General features: G+C 45.0%; 1 protein-coding gene across 4 annotated transcripts in view; it reads right to left on the minus strand.

Annotated features, from left to right (window-relative positions):
- Positions 1-4,433: 4,433 nt before the first annotated feature.
- BMP2K (BMP2 inducible kinase) overlaps positions 4,434-19,869 on the minus strand; it is a 116,573-nt gene continuing 101,137 nt past the window's right edge. For all 4 annotated transcript variants that reach the window (XM_032882717.1, XM_032882569.1, XM_032882646.1 and 1 more), the window contains one exon: positions 4,434-5,805. In XM_032882717.1, coding sequence (XP_032738608.1) covers positions 4,469-5,805 — 1,337 coding nt within the window. In that variant the 3' untranslated portion in view covers positions 4,434-4,468. The remainder of the gene's footprint in view (positions 5,806-19,869) is intronic.

Here is a 19,869-nt window from a genome sequence, read left to right on the forward strand (position 1 = left end):
CAAGTACTTTTTAAGTTATATATGTTACCAGATTTTAAGAAGCTTAAATAAATTAGACACAAGCAAAGACAATGCCGGACGTTCACAAGGTACTTCAGAGTCAGGCTTTGCCTTACCTTCGCCATTGTAATAATCCGTAACTGTAGTTCCTGAGCAGCTTGTGCTATGAAGTATTTTGGCTGCAAGAATGCTAGGTTGCAATGTTTTCCTACTTAAATCCCACACTGTGAGCTTTACCCTAAGAACAGAAATCTAATCCTGTTCATTTTTCCATTCTGCTAACAGGTGCTTTCATGTCTGTAGTGTGAATAAAAGAGCTGAATCAAAGTCTACATTCAAAACATTTAAGACAAATAATGAAAAACTCCACAGTCACTAATTACAAAGAATATGCCATCCATTTGGGATTTATTGCATTTAAAGAAAGCAGATTATTAAAACAGTAGGTATGATAAATACAGTAAGAAAATAATTTTAAATTTCAAACAAAAACAAAGTGAATGAGGGACAGAATTCAGTCAATAATAAGCAATGTAAAGGCAATAAAGTAGTAAAATCAGTTAGTGCTTAATTAGATGTAGAAAGAAAAAAAAAATCAACTGATTCTATCTCATAAACAGTTTCCCAGCTAGATTTGCGGACTGAAGTTATTTTAGAAATATAATAAACATGTAAATCAGGTTTATTAAAAGTTAAAGTTATTTGCTTAGTGGTACATAAAAGGCTTCAGAAAATTCAAGTTTAACAAAAAATGGAAGTGTAATCAAAGAAAGTGCACTTAAAGCTGTTTGCCAGCAATTTAAAAAGTAGCTTCCTATTACTATACTGCTTACTATTAGATGACCTTTCAATCACAAAAAGAGAGTAGTAATAAAAACAATTTTCAAAAGTAGCACAATTTTTAAATAAAAATAACCCCAAATGACAACCCATTGCATTTTCATCTACCTCATTCTTTTAGTGGCTTTTGTAAAACCTCCCTAGGAGTGAATGTTCTTTTAGTAATGATTGTGGTTGCAATTCCATTTAAAATTAAAAATTCACATTAACTCCACAGTAGAGAGATGTGACATTTGCATGCATGCGTGTGTTTATATAGTTTCCTCAATATATAAACACCCTGGTGCATAAAAGTTTTCAAACCTAATTTTTATTCTCACAGTAGATACGTCATCTCATTGTCACAGTAGATCTGTCAGCTCAGTATCAGACCTAACAATGATGAGTGAATTTGCTAAAAGGAAGAAAAAGTTTACTGCACATTCTACACATATTAAAAAAATGTACCAAACTCCTCAGAACTAGTGATACTAATACATGTGTGTACCTTCTAGCAATGCTTATATGAAGTACCAAAACTTGAACGAAGCAGAAAATGGCTCTGCCTGATGAACATCAGAGCAGAAGAGGGGTTCCACCTGACTCTTCTCCAGTAGCCGCAGGGAGACGACAATCTATCACTGTTAAAATAATAAACGGGTGGGGTCAGAAGGTGTATCTGTCTACAATTCCAAATAAGGTCATAACTGCGCCCAAATACACATGCAGGGAGGGCGTGGGTCTTCCGAATTTCCCAATCGATACTTCTGAATAAATAGTTAACTTTTCATCCAGCCTAAAACCCTTCTTCCTCTACCTAATACATACACCAGGCAACTTCCATGTCTCAGCAGATACATTCTTCAGTGCCATAAAAGCTGATCTTTTAAACACAGTTGTGCTGAAGTGACATTTAAAAAGTTAACTGAATGGTCCACTTTTAAACAACGATTATTTAAAATCAATAAGCATTATTAAAGCTGTTAGGACAGAAAAAACTTTGGCCTCAGATTTTTGCTAGTTTCATAATTTACTTCCCTTAGTGATGTTCAAGTATTACAGGCTGTTAGGACTACGTACAAAAGCACAGAGAACACCTGATTAATAACAGGAAGAATAATTTCAACTTTCCTTCCTTAAACGAGAATTGGGCCATCCCATAACAGTACCAAACGTTTACTGAAACCTGTGTCCCAAGTATGGGTTAGGCTCTTTGCCGTGCCTTGGGAACTCCAGTCTGCTAACTCGCATAAAGGAATCACCTAGGCATTGCTTGAGTGGCCTACATCCTAACAGTAGTGGGAGGAGATAATGAAAAATGGAAAGCAACCCAAATCCTATACTCCTTGGAAAATGCCTTTACGTCAGCACACAGGAATCTCCCCATTTCTATCCAGTTAGGTCACCTGTTGAATCCTAATAGTTCCTCTGAGCTACAATCTCAAGAGAGGAAAGTCACTGGGCTGTGATACAAGAAACACAAGGACGGGAATATTTTAAACCATGTCAAAACTGCTTCCTTAGAATCCATCCAACTTAGTAAGCCCGAAGCGTCTACATCAGTGTCTAAATCACTTACAATTGTTCAGTGTATTGAAAAGCAAGTGTAAGCAAGGCCTTGGTATCAGACACAATCTAAGTATTTCATGTTTACATCCCAAGGAGACCACATTAATTCATCTACTACCTCTTTTAAATTAAGAAACTCATGAGGTCTAGCAGAGACCAAGGCCAAGGACTAAAATAGTCAACATACTGTGTACACATCAACCAACAAATTTTCATTAAAAAAAAAAAAAATCTGTTTGATACAAACCTACTATATATATAGTTCATGAATTTACTAAATGAAAGAAAAGTATCACTTGAGTCTACCTTGTAAAGTTTTGAAAAATATCGACTTGAGCATTTGCATTAGCAGTATTAATCAACCTGAGAATGGGGGGGGGAGGTGCAAACAATATTTGCCTTTGGCACAAGGACAAGTAATTGGTGCAGTCGGGGCTCTAAAAATGCGATTCTTAAGCAGAAACACAATGCTTGGTCTGCCTCTGCTACACTGTGATTCACATATTGCTTCCCTATTTGTCCACAAATTTATATCTGATTTCAAACATCAAAGAAAAAAAACAATAAACATGAATATATAGTTTAGTCACATATACTTTGCTTCTTTCCAAGTTTAGAACTGTGAAAACAGGCAAACAGCTCATCCCATTTGGGGCACTATAATTAAGAGATTCTAATAAGATTACTCATAAAATAGACTTTAATTGGGTTCAAAGAAAGTTCGTTTAAGGTATAGCAATCAATAAGAGTGCCAGTTAATTAGTTTCCACCCCTTTTTGTAAATAGCTTTAACAGTTCTAGAAACTTCTAAATGTTGATAGGGAAGAACAGTTAATTATAACTTAAAATAGCCAGAGACACAGGAAGCACAGATACTGGATTCACATTAATTCATATAGTAATTTCTATCTTATTAAACAATTTCTATAAAATCTCAAGTTTCTAATTAGGATTTGGGGTGTAAAAAAAAAAAAAAAAAGGCAATTTGGTAGCTGGGTTCTCTTGTCACCGGAGACGGACGCGTCAGCCCGGAGAAGTAAGAGGCTCGCTCCTCGCCGGCGGACCCCGTGGAGCCGCCCGAGGGTCCGCTGGGTCAGGGCAGAGGTACTTGCGGCAGGACGCGGGGTCCTGCCCGTAAGGCTTCGGGGGTTCCCCTGGTCCGCGCGCTGCAGGAAAACACTCCCCGCCCGAACCTAGCCGGAGAGCTGCTGCTCGTGACTCGGGGACATCCCGGGAAGGTGGTACTTTAGTAAAGTCCATTACTCGATGCAACATGATTTTATGTTGTAAACGGCTCAAAAACTCAGGGTTTCGGCTACATGTGTTTGTCCTGGAGCACAGTGTCCCTACAACCCTGTCCTCACTCCCCGTTTTCCCAACGATCTGCTTTATCCGGGCACGACGGCAACACTGGGGGCAAGAAGCCATTCGGGAACCAGAGTCTTCCTGAAGTTCCCGGTCTCTCTCCTGGACCCCGTGCGCGCCCCGTGTCTCCCGGTCTTGTCGGGGACGCCCGCGGGGTGCTCCATCCTAATGGCACTTGTCTTGGAAAATGCGACCGTCCGAGGCGCCTCAGTCCGTCGCTCTGGCTCCGCGACGCCGGGGACGGCGCGGGGACCGGCATCTCCGCTCCCCGCAGACGGGAGCTCAGCGCTTCTCCAGGAGAACCAGGGTCTACACCGCGTGCGGCGGGGAGAGACTGAAAGCTCCGCGAGCGCGGCCGGTGCTGGGGCCGACGCGCTCGGTCTTCCCGGCCGGACCGTGCCAGGAGCCCGGAGCGCGCAGAGCCAGGGACGCGCCGCTCGGAGGCGAGGGACTGTCCAGGCCCGCTCCGGGGCGACATGGCTGCAGAGGTGGCCCGCGCCGTCCCTGCATGCCGGGGCCCGTGCGGGCGCCGGGCGAGCCGGGCGAGCCGGGCGCCCTGCCGTGCGCGGAGCCTTCCTCTCCGTTTGGCTTACTGAACACGGCCTGCGCCGACGGGCTGGGGACGAGTGGCACACGGACAGACGCGTTTTCTCGCGGACTCACACAACTACTCACGCTCCGGCGACGGGCGTCCGGGCCGCGCGCGTCCGGGCCGCTACTGCTTGGAGGGGAACGGCGCGGCCCCGAACGGGTCCAGCTCGGCCGGCGCGCCCCGCAGCACCAGCTCGGTGAAGGGCACCGCGCCGAAGTCGTCCGTCCGCAGCGCCTCGGGGCTGTGCCGCGCGCCGGGCCGCGAGCTCGCCCTGGGCCGCCCGGGCAGGACGGGGCCGTGCTCGGCCCGCGGGTCGCTCAGGCCCGGGTGCGGCGGGTGGTGCGGGGGGAGCCAGGGCAGCTCGGGCGGACGGAAGGGCTTGGCGCCGAAGGGGTCCAGCAGGCCGTCCTCGGGCTGCAGGCCGCCGCCCCGGTCCCTGCCGTCGGGCATGGCCACGCTGATGTTCTCCTTGGAGTCCGAGATGGTCAGGAACTCGTTGCTGCTCTGGGAGTCGCGGCGGCCCGCCCTGCGGGGCCGGCGCGCGCGCTCGGGGGTGCGGAAGGCGGGCTTGGCGGGCTTCCTGGCGGCGGCGGCCGCGCCGTGGTGCCGCTTGCCGTTGGCCCTGGCCGCGTCGGGCTTGGGGCGCCGCTGGCGGGACGACAGCTTCTGCAGGCCGCGCGTCTTGGCCCGGGGCGGCGGGGCCCCCGCGAGCTCCTCGAACGGCACGAGCCCGAACAGGTCCTCGCGGCTGCCGCTGCCGCCCGCGGGCGCGGGCACCGGCCGGAAGGGCGTCGCGCCGAAGGCGTCCACGCTCCGCGCGCGGCCGGGGCCGTCCTCCTCGCCCCCCCGGCGGCCGAACGGCGCCTTCGTGAACACGTCGGGCTCCTCGGGCTCGGGGCGCGCGGCGGCAGCGGCGTCCTGCGGGCGCGGCTCCTCGCGCGGGCCCTGGCGCGGCTGCCGGGCGCGCGCCGCGAGGAAGGGGACGGCGCCGAACACGTCCACCTCCGGCCTCGCGGCGTCCGCGGCCCCGTCCGAGGGCGACCGGCCGCGGCCGACGAGTGCGGCTCCGCGGCCGCCCCGCACCTCGGCGCGCTCGTCGTCAGAGTCGGAGCTGCGCTTCTCGTCGTCGTCCTCGTCCGAGTCCATGAGCAGAGGCCGGTGACCCAGGTTCTCCGGCTCCGTGTCATCGTCGTTAAAATCCCCTTGTTCCCCCTGGAGGACCTCTTCGTCCTCCTGCTCGTCCTCCTCGCTGCTCTTAGGAGAAGGCGGGTCCGACTCAAAGTCACTGTCGGACTCCTCGGTCCGCCGCTGCACCTGACCCCGCCCCGACGGGCTCTCTGCGCTTTTCTTCCCGGCCCGCTGGTCCTTAGCCTCCGGGCTTGCTCGTCTGTTCCTGATCGGGTCCGCGGAGCCGTCTTCTCCACCCACGGACGAGCGCTCCGTTTTCTTCTCCGGGGAACCTGCGGGTTCAAAGAACAATTACTACGGCATTCCAGCACAGCTCGGGACCCGCGTGCTCCAGGCCGAATGCGAGGACACAAGGCATGACAAGTCCCTCCTTCCCGCTCTCCTACAGAAAACGATAGTTACCTCTTCCGTCACTGGGCTTAGGGAAAGCACTTGTGCTGGACTAGGCGGTCAGGTCCTCTAGTGCAGACACATTTACTTGCCTCTGTACCCTACACACCACCTACTCACCAAGGCCCTCCTTGACGGCTGGCTTTGATGGGTGGTACCCAGAAGGGGCCTCTGGATAGAGCACAGGCCGATTTTCTCCTCCCACCTTCAAAGTAAGATTATTCCGCGAACCGCCCCTCCTCAGAATCCCGCATTTACCAAACCCCCTTCTGCTTATATTTCAAGACCGTTACAAAGTTTTCCCAGAGAGATCAACAAGCAGGAAGAGCTTGTCTGCTCAGTCGCATTTCACTGTAATTTCTTAAAATCAGCCTCTGGTCATCTTAAGACTTAGGCTAACATGAGTGCATCCCCATAATCTGATCAAAGACAAGGACCAGGTACTGAACCGAGACCGTACCAAGGACATCTACCTTCTCTACATGCCACATCTTCCTTTAACTATCGTATCTTCACTACTAAACATTCCACTAAAAGCATGCTACCTTTAAAAAAAAAAAAAAACTTACCTACCAATATGTTCTCTGTACGATGCATAATAAAACTGCATCAAATATAGTGCCTTACGATTTCACTGTATGGCATATAATAAAGACTGTATTAGTGACATGAAGATATCCTGCCACCCCAAGACACTGATATACTGAATTGATTTTCCAGATGTAGGGATCAGTTTTAACTGATCCAACCACATGTCCAATCATCCCTTCCCTTCCTTTGACTAAGATCAGGTATTTTCAGAATAATTAGCTAGGGTTGGAGGTAGAGTCTGTAGTCATGAAAGCCAATCAACTTCTGAGGAAAGGACCATTTACTTTCCTGTTATTAATGCGGTCCCTGTGGCATAGGACACTCCGAGTTCTTACCTTCTCTTTAGGAGTCAGTACTACTGTGTTCCCACCTCCCTGACTATTCCTTCTGGATCACGGACACAGAGACTTCTCTTTCACGAACATCTCCAAAGGCATGGATGATCCCCCCGGGTTCAATCCTTGGATCTCTCCTTCTGTATGTCCTCCTGGTCTTAAATACTTACATGCTAACCATCACGACTCGATCTCTCTACTACTGACCATGAATACTTCTCTTACTCATCTAATACTTATGAATATGTATCCTACTATTACTCCAAACTCAGTAATTTCAAGAGAGCGTCTTTCCTCTTAAAATGTGCTCCTCACCAGTTCTTACTAAATTAGTAAATGACACGTCTAACTAGTTTTGCAAATCAACAGAAGTCTGGAAATCATCTTCCTTCCTCACCAAAGAGTTAGTGTTTTTAAACTCTTGAATCTGTTCCCTCCAGTGCCGCGTCCCTCAAACTGCTCCTCTATCCTGCCACCAGAATGACTTTTCTGAAACACTAATTATGTGGCTACAGCCCAAACCCATTCAGTGGCTCTCTAAAGCCCTAACCCTTAGCCCAGCACAGGGTGCCCTTCTAAAGATCCTGTCCTCCCACATCTTTAGCCTCAGACCCTGATGTCTTCCACGAGTATATAGCTCTACCTGAGTTCTCCTGCTACCCAGCCTCTTTACATTTGCTATCAGAGACTGAGGAACCCAACAGATCTGGGTTTCAAGCGGCACGCTGCTGTTTGAACATCTTCCTACCAGCGTCATACCGCCCCTTGCAGGAACGTCCTTCCAGCACTCCCACTCCCAGCTGACTTGCCTAGGGGACCCGGCTGTGTTTCAAGACCCAGCCGATGCCAGGGCCCTGCAAAGACATCCCTAGAAAAATACCCATACTGGGGGCTCCCGATAAACTCAGAACCAGCCTCAATGGCACTGTATTACGATTACTGTCTGCTTGTCTGTGTTCCCTCCTTGATTATGGGCTCCCAGACACGGTCCTATTTGTCATCCACCTCACTGAGCACGAATCAGCACTTGTCGAATGAACACTAGTGACTACTCTGAACTCAGAGCCACGGGCGCACTCAGTACACTCGGAACACAAGAAAGAAAGTCACGTTCAAAAATGAACTCTTTACATTTGCAGATTTTTTTCAGCTCAGGATTCAGTCACTGCATTTTTTTTGGTTTAATTAAAAAAAAAAATGTTGGTTACACTGAGAATGTTGGTTACCCCAGTCTCTGCCTTCAGGAGTGTACCGTCGAGGGTGGGAGCCAGGGCAAGCACAGAGACAGAGTCCAAGCTCGCTCTGCAGGAACGGGGCAGTGGCACAGGTCATGGGGGGTGGGGGCAGGGGACCAGACGCCTACTCTGGAAAGTCAGCAAAGGCTTCCCTGAGAGAGGATGGCTGACACTGAGCAGAGGCAAGCAGCCAGCCATGCAAAGGACAGGCAGCAAGCTGCTCCAAGGAGGAGCCAGGGCGAGCGAGACGGCGACTGCAAGAAAGCAGTGGGCTCGTTGGAGGACTGACGACAGGCCAGCGCGTGGCGCACGCGGGAGGGGCAGGTCACGGAAGATACCACGGAAGATGGGGCAGGAAACGGAGGGGAAGTACCCGGCCTGCGAAGGTGCCTTTCCCGCCGCGAGGAGGAGTCTGGACTTTGGTCTAGGTTCAGTAGGGAACGGCAAGCTGTTAAAATGCGTGTCCTGCTCAGACTGGGGTTCGGAACGGAACCGAGCGCTGTACGGGAAACGAGGCCGGAGAGAAGCGAGAAGAGCGGGGACGAGGAAACGGGCGAAAGCAAAGCCACGGATGCTGGTGGCCTGCACGGTGGCGGCAGCCCGAGCGGACGCGAAGGACGGTAGCGCCGTTAGCGCAGAGGAGAGGAAGGGGTAAGAGGGAAAGCGGAGATCATCAAGGATTTGGCTCGGGACACCAGGCTGGAGTGACGCGTGAGGCGTGCAAGTGCAAGCAGGCGCCGGGACAGAGATGCGGGCGTCCCCGGGAGGGCACGCAGTGAGGAGCCCGCAGGACGTCACTGAGGAAGTGAGGGGCCGCAGCACTGAGCCCCGGTGCAGCCGGCGGCGGGCAGCAGAAGGGCCCGCGGAGCCCCTGCAAGGTGGCAGAGCAGCGCCGCCACCCGGCGGGCGCAGGGCCCGGGCAGCCGCGAGGGGCCCGGGCAGCGGGGCACGGAGCCAGGGAGGCAGAAAGGCGCCGCCCAGCGGGCACGGGCGGTGGCCGCTGGCTCGGCCCAGCCCGAGCGGCTGGTTGGCAGCCGTGACGGGAGGAACAGGGCGAGGAGGCGAGCAGACGGCGAGGACGGCCGTCAGCGTCATCGGCACCCATTATCCATCTACCAGTTCCGCGAAGCCAGCCAAGAGCTCAATGCCGCCTCCTTACTAATTTATGGCAGGCGTATCTGAAACCCTAACAGATTAAAACCCAATCAGATGCAGATTCTCGAGTTTGACTTCTCCTCCATACAGCTTACTTTTACTTATTAAAAACAAAGATTACTTTTAGGTTAGCTATAGAATTTTCGTGCATTTTTATCCAAAAGAAAAAAAAAGTGTAACGGCAAAGACGAAGAATGATCCCTCACTGTGGGCAGTTCCTCTATGACAGAGTTGAACTTTTTTCAAGCTCCGCACCCACCCAGAGAGCCACCGTGCGAGCCCATCATGCCTGCTCATGGACACCTCCAGGAACATTCCAGAATGTTTTCCAACCTGCATCCACAGAACATGTTTCTTCTTCCAAGAACCAAACAGCTCTGTGGTCTCAGGTGCCTGAGTTTATAAAACGCTGCGTTTAACATGCCTCTACCCGGAAAATGCGCATTGAAGGCGCTGGCCAAGCCCTACACAAAAGAATCTGCTTCATCTTGCGAAACCCAGGACTTCCCAAATTTGCTTCACTATAAACACTTTTATGTACAAGGAGCACCTGTTAACTTTATAAACGATTTTGCAAAGTACACTCTGAAAAAATACTATTTCTACAACTTTTTTCTTTTTTGAAGACTGTGTTTATTTGAGAGAGGAAGAGCACAGAGGGAGAGTGAAAGGGAGAAGCAGACTTCCTGCTCAGCAGAGAGCCCAAGGGGTGGGGGGTCTCGATCCAGGACCCTGAGATCATGACCTGAGCCAGAGGCAGATGCCCAACCAACTGAACCACCCAGGCGTCCCTGTTTCTACAATTTCTTGGGGGAAATTCCATTTCTAGGGCATAGAGATCTTCTGGAATATTTAACATAGGACCCAGTCCTTCAGTTGACTTTCTCTTTGTTATTCTAGTTTAATCCCAGTCTTCTAAATTAACTGTTTCCTTTACCCAGCTGGCCACTAGTGCTTTTCCAAGACACATACATCATTTCCTACTCATTCTGTCCACACTGTCCGTTTCTCCAAGTTGTTTTAATATAGACACAGATTTCTTTAAGTTAAGTGCTATACAGTTTTTCTTTTTGGTGTTTTTGTTTGTTTTTAGAGAGCGAGCGAGCTCTGGCGGGGTGGGAGAGGTGGGACGGGGGTTAAAGAGAAAGAGAATCTTAAGCAGGCTGCCTGCTGGGCACTGTGCCCAAAGCGGGGCTCAGTCTCACATCACAGATCATGACTGAGCTGAAATCGAGGCAGGTGCTTAACCAACTGAGCCACACAGGCACCGCCAGTTCCATTTTTTTAATTTTCAGCGTGAATAAAAATTTGTGGGGTTTTTCATTCACCACTTTTAATACATGTTCACAGGTATCAATATACTTATTATTAATTGGCAGGAACATGATAAAGCATTGTATACGTAACATTTTAAGATTAACATTTACCTCTAGGTTGTTTCTCGTTTTTCAGCATTTTAAATAGAACCATGATCATATACTTTTTCCTTGAGGGGGGAAAAAGGAATAAGAAAACTCTCCTTTTTGAATATCAATTTCACTTTATGGATTTACTGTTATTCCATCATTCTACATATTCATTATACATAATTAATACACAGCTAATGAACTTTAATCCAGTAACAATCTCTGACAAGATCGTAGCTAATACTCTGTGCCCTCAAGCATAATATGAGGAAATATATAAATTATCATGATATGAAGGAATGATATGACAATTCCAGGTTCTACTCACAAGACTTACAAAGGAAGGACTTGGAAGATGGCCCAACGCACAGTCACTCCAGAGTACACGACCAGCGCCGCCTCCACAACAAGGCCGAACTCAATCACTTCATCCCCCAAATTCCGCCCTTCCAAGGTCTTGTCTGGACCCAGTGGTCAACAGTGAGTATAAGTGCAGGGGGAAGGGGATGCAATTTTTTCTTTCTTTCTCTTTTAAAGATTTTATTGAGAGACAGTGAGCGCACAAGCCGGTGGAAAGGCAGGAGAGGAAGCAGCAGACTCTCCACTGAGCAGGAGCCCAACGTGGGGCTCGATCCCAGGACCCCAGGATCAGGACCTGAGCCGAAGGCAGACACTTAACCGACTGAGCCCCCAGACACCACAGAGATGAGTGCAGCTCTAGGTGGCTAATCCAAGAGGCGTTCAGGTCCACCTTAGAAACGGCCAGAAAACGAGTGCCTGGGTCGGTCAGTCAGAAGAACACGTGACTTGATATCAGGGTGGTGAGTTCAAGCCTGACACTGGGTGTAGAGATTACATAAAACATACATATTTTTTTAAATGGCCAGGAAAAAGTAGGCACACAAATGTATATCCACATACAAGGGTGCATACTGGATCCTGGAAACTGTCTCTGATTTTTAAACAGCTGTAGGGGGCGCCTGGGTGGCTCAGTGGGTTAAAGCCTCTGCCTTCGGCTCAGGTCATGATCTCAGGGTCCTGGAATCGAGCCCCACATTGGGCTCTCTGCTCAGTGGGGAGCCTGCTTCCTCCTCTCTCTCTGCCTGCCTCTCTGCCTACTTGTGATCTCTCTGTCAAAAAAAAAAAAAATCTTTAAACAGCTGTAGTTGGGGTCACAGTATAAGAAATTGAAAAGACTGCTTTCAAAAACCCAAGAACAGATGCACACAATGATCTATGCCATCTTTGTGGTTTCAGATTACAACCCTGAAAAAAGTATGGGCAACGGGGCAAATTTTCTGTTGGTTATAGAAAAACGGGTTTTCTTTTATTGTCTCCTCTTTATAAAACTAAGACAAGCAAGGATATTAATCCGAATTCCTTTCTTCTCCCACATTTTCACAAGAGAATGAGGAGCAGCTACAAACTTTAACTTTTCGGACAGCATACTAAGAGCAACTTAAATGTTAAGCACCATTACAACAATATAATTGTTGTCATTGTAATTACAATTATAATTTTAATTGTAATGTACACTGTTACATTACAACAATGTAAATGCATGCGGTCCTCCCTCTCCAGGACCTCCTGCTGAGGGAAAGTTAAATTCCAGGCTGTGTGTTACAGCAATCCTAGAGGAGGCTCTACTTTCTGCAGGAAAAGTGATCTACTGAAGCATCCCGTCTTCACTGTGAAACTACGGTAGAACTGAGAAAGAAATGGGAAATTTACAGAATTTGAGGTTATTTCACATATTCGAAGACTTGTAGTCCTATTCCATAGGCACAGAAGACTGTCAAAGTACGTACTACGGTTATAAAGTTGGTTATCCACTGTACAATGTATAGTGCTTTAAAATGTGGCTTCACAGTTAAATGCCATCAACTCCTACATTCTATTTCTTCGCCTAAACATAGTCCTGTAATTGGGGAAAAAAAAAAAAAAAAAGAATTCAGATATTCCTACTGTTTGCTCCTGGGGCCAGACTGCTTCTTCTAGTTATTAGAGTAAATATTACACATGTGATTTACTATGAAATTTAAATCAGGATTATTTCACTACTTAATTTCCCCAAAGTACAGCCTAAATATGTTTCCTTATAATTCAATATATCTTAAATCCTAATAATCCCTACATTTACTGAGAACTGTATTATTAACATAAAAAAATGGCTGTTTTTCAAGTGGGTGGAAGGGAAGCTGTATTTAGAATAAGCACTAGAAAGATATATTTAAAGAATAAAAAATGTCTAGAATGTGCCCAGAAAGATACCTCAGTTATCTTTCTCTATGAATCAGTTTTGATAAAACACTGTACATTCTCATATACTGACTAACTTTTATTTTTGGCTCTGGGTAGGGCACTCTTCTTTCCTTAAACTAAATACGTTAGAAGACCTGGATGGCTTCTAGTTAGGATATTATTTCTGCTCTGTGCCTTGGAACTACAAACTACAAAATTTCAGCTTTTTGAGTAATGCTTTATCTTTTGAGGTTGGTCTGATTTCTGCAAACAGCCAAAATCCAATCAGAACAAAATCCTGAAAATAAAGGGAGTGACTAAGACAATGTAGATTTGGATAAATTATTCAATAAAGGGTTATAAAAGTCTTTAATTATCTTGTGCCGCATGTAAATGGTCCCTCAGGAAAATTCCAAGTAATGTGTTGGGGGGAAAAAGTTACAACAGGGGCACCTGGGTGACTCAGTCGGTTAAGTGTCTGCCTTCGGCTCAGGTCATGATCTCAGGGTCTTGGGGCTGCGATGGAGTCCCCTGTCAGGCCCCCTGCTCAGCGGGAAGCCTACTTCTCCCACTGCCTCTGCCCTTTCCCTGGCTTGTGTGCTCTCTTCTTCTCAAATAAATAAAATCTTAAAAAAAAAAAAGTTACAACAATGTGAAATCACTAAAATGTCAAGAGAACTAGTATACTTAAACACACAGATCCTGCTGATTAAAGTTATTTCACTAGCTTAATATAAGTCATATACAGAACTGCAAGGTAATAGTTCAGAACTAGCTAGAGCAATGGTTCAGTTATTCAGTACTGCAAGTAAAACGCATTTACTACATATCTAAATGCCACAGAAACCATCTGATAACTGTTTATATAAAAACACATAGCATCCTTCCCTTCCTTTATCTGCAGAAGATATTGAACGGAAGTGTCCTGTGATGGCCTGGATTCGTGCACTGCCTAGCGTCTCACTCCCCCCATCTGTAGAGTAGGGAGGGCAACCGTATTTGCTCTGAAAGTTGTAGCAAGGATTAAAGCGAGAACATATGTGAGGGGCTTCCCACACTGATGGCGGTACTCAGGGAAGGGCGGTGTCCGTACTGCTGGTGTAACGCGCCATCATTTCATGATTATTTACGGAGTATCCGCCACATGCTTCCAACGACACTGAGAAAGGAATCAGAGAGGACAGGAACAAATACTGTCAAGCACACAAGCGCAGTGCCAAGGGCCTTTCAGACATTCTCTCCTAACTCCCCACCATGCGGCTCCCGCAACCACGTTAGGGTGAAAAGGCTTTGAAAGGACTGTTATGATCTTTTCACCTTTCTTAACTACATCTTCGAAAATGTCCCCCTTGCTCTACGTCAGATCACTGTCATGCCTCCTGCCACTTCGAAGATACGCACTGTTCCTCTCCAGCTCTCTGCCTGGCTTTCCCTTTTCTCTCCGTTTCTTCCTGTCGGTGACCTTAATCCTATTTCATAGCTGCAACTATATTTGAAAGCAAAAAACAAGAAGGGATTTTTAGAGATGTAGTCTTTTTATACACGAGGCATATGAAGCTAGGAAAAAGTTGACTAACATCCAAGCTTAAGGCCATACACACCAAAGTCAGAGTGGCTTCTCTGCTGACACCAGTGTAAAACGCTCACCTGTAAATCCTACAATTAAACTACCAGTAGAATATCATCACCAGCAAATACCCAACACAGCTCATTGTCAACCTGACAAAATGCAACCACAGACCTGTTCTGAACTTCTTTCGATTTCCTTTACAAAGCTGTGTCTGGGGGAAAAAAAAGCCCCATATTGTTTCCTCTTCAGCAAATAGTGTTTTGTTCAACTGTACAATACGTATCTTGTGTTGAGGGTTTTATAGTCTGTAGGCCTGAGGTCTAGGACTACTATTAAGGCGTCATCACCAAAGGAACCAATACTCAACTTTACAAAATCCACAGAAGATAAACCTCCAAAAAACCTCCATTTCCTCATCTATAAAATAAAGGCAATAATGGAACTTACCTGATAGAGCTGAACATTAAATAATATTCACTTTACTTAGTAAAATCTCATTAAATATTAGGGTATGTGCGTGTGTACAAAGAGAGAGATTACATTCGGTTACTAAAGTAATGAACTTACTTCTCAAGGTACTGTACGGCACACAAAGGTGAAGAAAGCATTTCCTGACTTCGCGACGCTTACCGTTCACTTTAGCAGCATGAAACTCACCTGCTCTTCCTGATCCCAGTGATCTGGGAAGGGACTAACCCGGGAAAAACAACTGGGAGGTTCTGAAGAACAAGCGTAACTCACCAAATGAATTTATGAACATGAATCTGCCAAATAATATCAGAACACAATTTCATCCATTTCATGCTTGAGTTTCCATAAAAGGAAATTTCTAGATGTTAAAATTTCAAAAATACCATAGTCTTGCCCAGCCCCAGAGAGGATTCCAAACTCAAAAGTTAAATTTCTAAGGTCAGTTTTCATATTTTCATATATTTATTACAGTATTCTTCTATAGTCTTTGGGAAGAAGAGTGAAATCCTAGTTAATGCCACATTATTTTAAATGAATATTGCAAATAATGTATTCTTCAATCACATAACTTAACCTTCATAAACTATATCAGAAAATTCAAAATATTTAGAAAATGTCAAAAAATGTGGGGAGGGGGCATAGTTTGCATCATACTCTTCTAATCAGGCTTCCATCTTTTAGACAATAGCTCTTTCAGTTATAAAACAAGTGGTACGTTTTTAATCATATAAGAAGCTTCCAGCTTCAAGGAAATTTTATTTTGATGTTCTTTTCTTTGCTATCAGATTATAGAGGATGAATGGCTGGAAAGTGCTCTTGTAATTACATGCCTTCTGTTGTCTCATCATTTAGGGTACAAGGGAGGGGCTGTGGGACTTGAAAGCCCACTCTGAACTGACAGCGTACCGCCCGCCGTCACTTCCCAGCAACGCGCCATGCCAGGACCGAGCATCAGTGGATTAGGAGGCTTTATCCAAATCTGCACTGTTTCTCCAAAGACAGGCCAAGTGACAAGGCCCGAGTATAAAAAGAGAATCATGCTAGTTGTGAACAGTATTTTCAGCCAAATTAAAAATGCTACAAAACTGACATTTTTATTATGTAGATTTTTATTTAAAACAGGCCACTCAACATCTTTGTTTTGCTACTATTTACAGAAGAGAGTTTAGAAGCAGACAGAGCTGGATTCCTACTTATAAACTTAAACTATCTGAACTTAACCAAGTCGCTGACGCTCTCTGAGCCTCAGTTTTGACTGTATGTATAAAACACAACTTAATAAATGGTAACCATTATCGCCGACACCCTGGAATAGCAAAATTTTTGATCTTCAAGAATTACTAGAATCTAAAAATATAAGCAATACATTCATCAACACTTATAAAATGACACAGCATTTGAACTGACGATCCCGCAACAGTCTACGTCCCAATAAATACTCACTATACACAATGTGACCTTTCCTAACCTTACACTCAATTTAGCCTCCTGTTAGGTAACGAGAACCATGAAGTGGATCTGGGATTTGGAAGAGTAAGTACCAAACCTAATTAAAAATGAAATGCAATATATGAAATCTGAAACTTCAGTAACTTAATACAGCCTGTCAACAAAATTCTTCAAATATTCTGCGTTTCAGAAGTTGTGTTTATTAATCAAGCAGTTCGCACTTCAATTCCTGTGTTGGTATACGAACTAACTGTAAAATGATGCCTGCGGGAGAAGGGAGAGTGTGTGGGTTTGATGGCGAATGAATCCCATGCTTTTAATACGGTTGTGTGTGTACTGGTAGTTAATGCTTTACTACGAATAGGAATGGCACTATCCAAAGAGTTCTTGGTAGTGAAAACCTTCAAAAACAGATTGTGCAAGTTCTTTAAAGGTAGCAGGAGTTAAGAGGACCCTAGCTTATTATTACTGGAATTCTGAAGTTCTACTAGCTAGACAGCAGCTACAACTTATTTAACACAAAGATTTTTAAAATTTAGTGAAGAGTAAACCTATCATGTAATAACACTACCAACAGTCACGATAGCAACAACACTGAGAATGTTGTGCTTTGTGTAACACTCTCCTCTTTGATTCTTTCAATAACCTCATCAAGTAGCTAATATTATCTCCAGTTTAAGATAAAGAAACCCTCCAAGAAACTTAGGCAACTTCTTCTATCACACGGCTAATCTGTGACAGAATCACGATTTATACCCAGGACCTAATAATTCCAAAGTTGTTTTGGAATTATAATATTATAATTATGATATACCACTCTACTAACAGTTTAGTGACCTAAAAGGTGAATATAATTCCATGATAATTAAAATATCATCTTAGGGAATACGATATTACCCTTACATACAGCACCAAACATATTCTTGATATAATTATTTCATTTCTGCATAAATGGATATGTACAAAATTTAATTTGGCCCATAAAGAAATGTTTAAAAACAAGAACAGGAAAAGCTAGGTTTGAACAATTTAAGATGCAATCTATCAAAATGTTATCTCCACCTAATCTTCCAAAAAGCCTGAAAAAGTGGTAGCATAACCTAACGCACCAAACGAATCAGAAAGATGCGTCTGTGTGAACAAAGCAAGGTAGTCAGCTGACTGTACCAGCAGCTCTGGAGTACATGCAGCTGTTACAGAAATGGGGGGAAAGGTATTCTGGAAGAGGCTATGGGACCTAGGGTAGGGACATAGAGAATATTCCCACTAATTGAAGCCTTTTTTTTTTTTTTAAGCTGCAATGCAATGAAGCAATACCTCAAAAATTCACAGGGAAAATTACATCCAGTGTAGAATTATTTACGCAAATAATCAAGTGTCAGTTAGGAAAAAAGATATTTTCAGGCTTTTGGAAAAGCTTAAAACTTTTCCTCCCACGCACAGTTTCTCAAGAAACTAGTAGAGGGTTGCTTTGCTAACAAACCAAGGGAAGAAAGGAGATCCCACCCGCCCTGGGTGGGAGGAGATATAGACTAAGAGTAAGATAGCAGAGTAAGTATGATGTATTAAATACCAGAAGTGAAAAATCATCTCTACGGAATCTGAACAGGGATGGGGGCATGGAGGCAGCAGGCAGATAAGTGAGTTTCTTCATTATAAGCATTGTTAAATCTAACTTTTTAAAGTACTTAAGTATTTTGATTAATAAAATTAAGTTTAAAAACTAATTTTGTAAACTTATGATAAACTGAAGAAAAAGCAAAACTAAATCCATCATAACTTCAAAGTTAAGATTAAAAGTTCTCACAGAAATTTTGTCTTTCAAAATAAAAAGCACAATTCCTAACAAAACCAGTGTAAGGAACACTAGATTTAGGACAATGGAACTTCCTCTTTTTTTTTTTTTATTTGACAGAGAGAGAGATCACAAGCAGGCAGAGAGGCAGGCAGAGAGAGAAAGGGCAGGAAGCAGGCTCCCTACGGAGCAGAGAGCCTGATGCAGGGCTCAATCCCAGGACCCTGGGATCACGACCCGAGCCGAAGGCAGAGGCTTTAACCCACTGAGCCACCCAGGCGCCCCAACTTCCTCTTAAACATACTTTCCCAATGGAGTTAAAACTTGCTGAATTCTTATAACACTCTGCTGCATGACTAAATTTACTTTATTCTCAAGTAGCATTCTCCATCTGGTTGACCTAAAATACAATTATATTCAGTAATTGTCAACCCTCAGATTGAAGTAAGATGGTTTATCACATACACTTATCATTCTGCATTCTGTGTGTACACACACACACACACACACACACACTCTCTCTCTCAGTCCTACGCATCTCCAGACGCTCACAATGTTAGCTGGAGTGTATTTTCACTGAACAGAATTCATTTTTCTTTTTTCAGTTTCTTCCTAAATCTCACAGAAGACAATATTTGTTCCAGTAGATTCGATTATTTTATTATGAGGAAAATGAATGACCCCAAATAGTTTATTCTTACTGAAAAATTATACATAACAAAGTGTATTGAAGCTTGATAATGAATAGTTCAGTCAGTGGAAATCTGTTATTTTTAGTTTTAACTTAATTACGTACTTTAGATCTGGTGAATACAAATTAACAATGCTGATTAGCCAAGTGACTACCCTTCCTTCTCTTTCTAGATGAACATCTCACCTGTGACCATTCCATCCTTTATTCCATTCTGTGAGCTCAATTCTTCATAACCAAACCATTCCAATGCTCAGGTTACACTAAATCTAACAAGGTTCTTTTGGAGGAGTACATTTAGGGTAAAGATCATTTCCTGGGGTGCCTGGGTTAAGCCTCTGCCTTCAGCTCAGGTCATGGTCTCAGGGTCCTGGGATCGAGCCCCACATCGGGCTCTCTGCTCAGCAGGGAGCCGGCTTCCTCCCCTCTCTCTGCCTGCCTCTCTGCCTACTTGTGATCTCTCTGTGTCAAATAAATAAATAAAATCTTAAAAAAAAAAATCATTTTTTTAAGGTTACTTTCTTAACACTTACGAGTATGAATTTTTAGGAATAGTCAGAATTTTTTCATACACCCAAAAACTGTTATTAGATATTTACTGGGTTGGCCACTGAATAGGATTCAAAGACAGACAATGCACGTTTTCCACCCTTGATAAGTTTAAAATATAACGGAGAAAGTAAATGCCCACAGTGAAAAGAAAAACTAACAGTGAAAGCAATCAAGCTAAAATCTGTGAGCCTATTTCTAACTATAAAAATCTTAGGCCAACCCCAAAACAAAGGGACCTAAGGAAAGAGCCAATCATTGAGGCTTACTCTGGGCCCTGATTCCAGTCTTCATTTCTCCAGGATTCTTTCAGAAACTTCTAAAGAACAGGGAAGTTGCAGAGATACGTGCAAACCTGAAAAGGATTATACAACTCCTTCCAGGGCCTAAAAAAGAGCCAGCAGTAAAGAAACCATTTTCAACCACAAACAGATCAATACCTACATTCCTTTTTTTTT

The sequence above is a fragment of the Lontra canadensis genome, unplaced genomic scaffold, assembly GCF_010015895.1.
Source record: "Lontra canadensis isolate GAN:19392208 unplaced genomic scaffold, GSC_riverotter_1.0 scaffold1, whole genome shotgun sequence".
Classification (NCBI taxonomy): Eukaryota; Metazoa; Chordata; class Mammalia; order Carnivora; family Mustelidae; genus Lontra; species Lontra canadensis.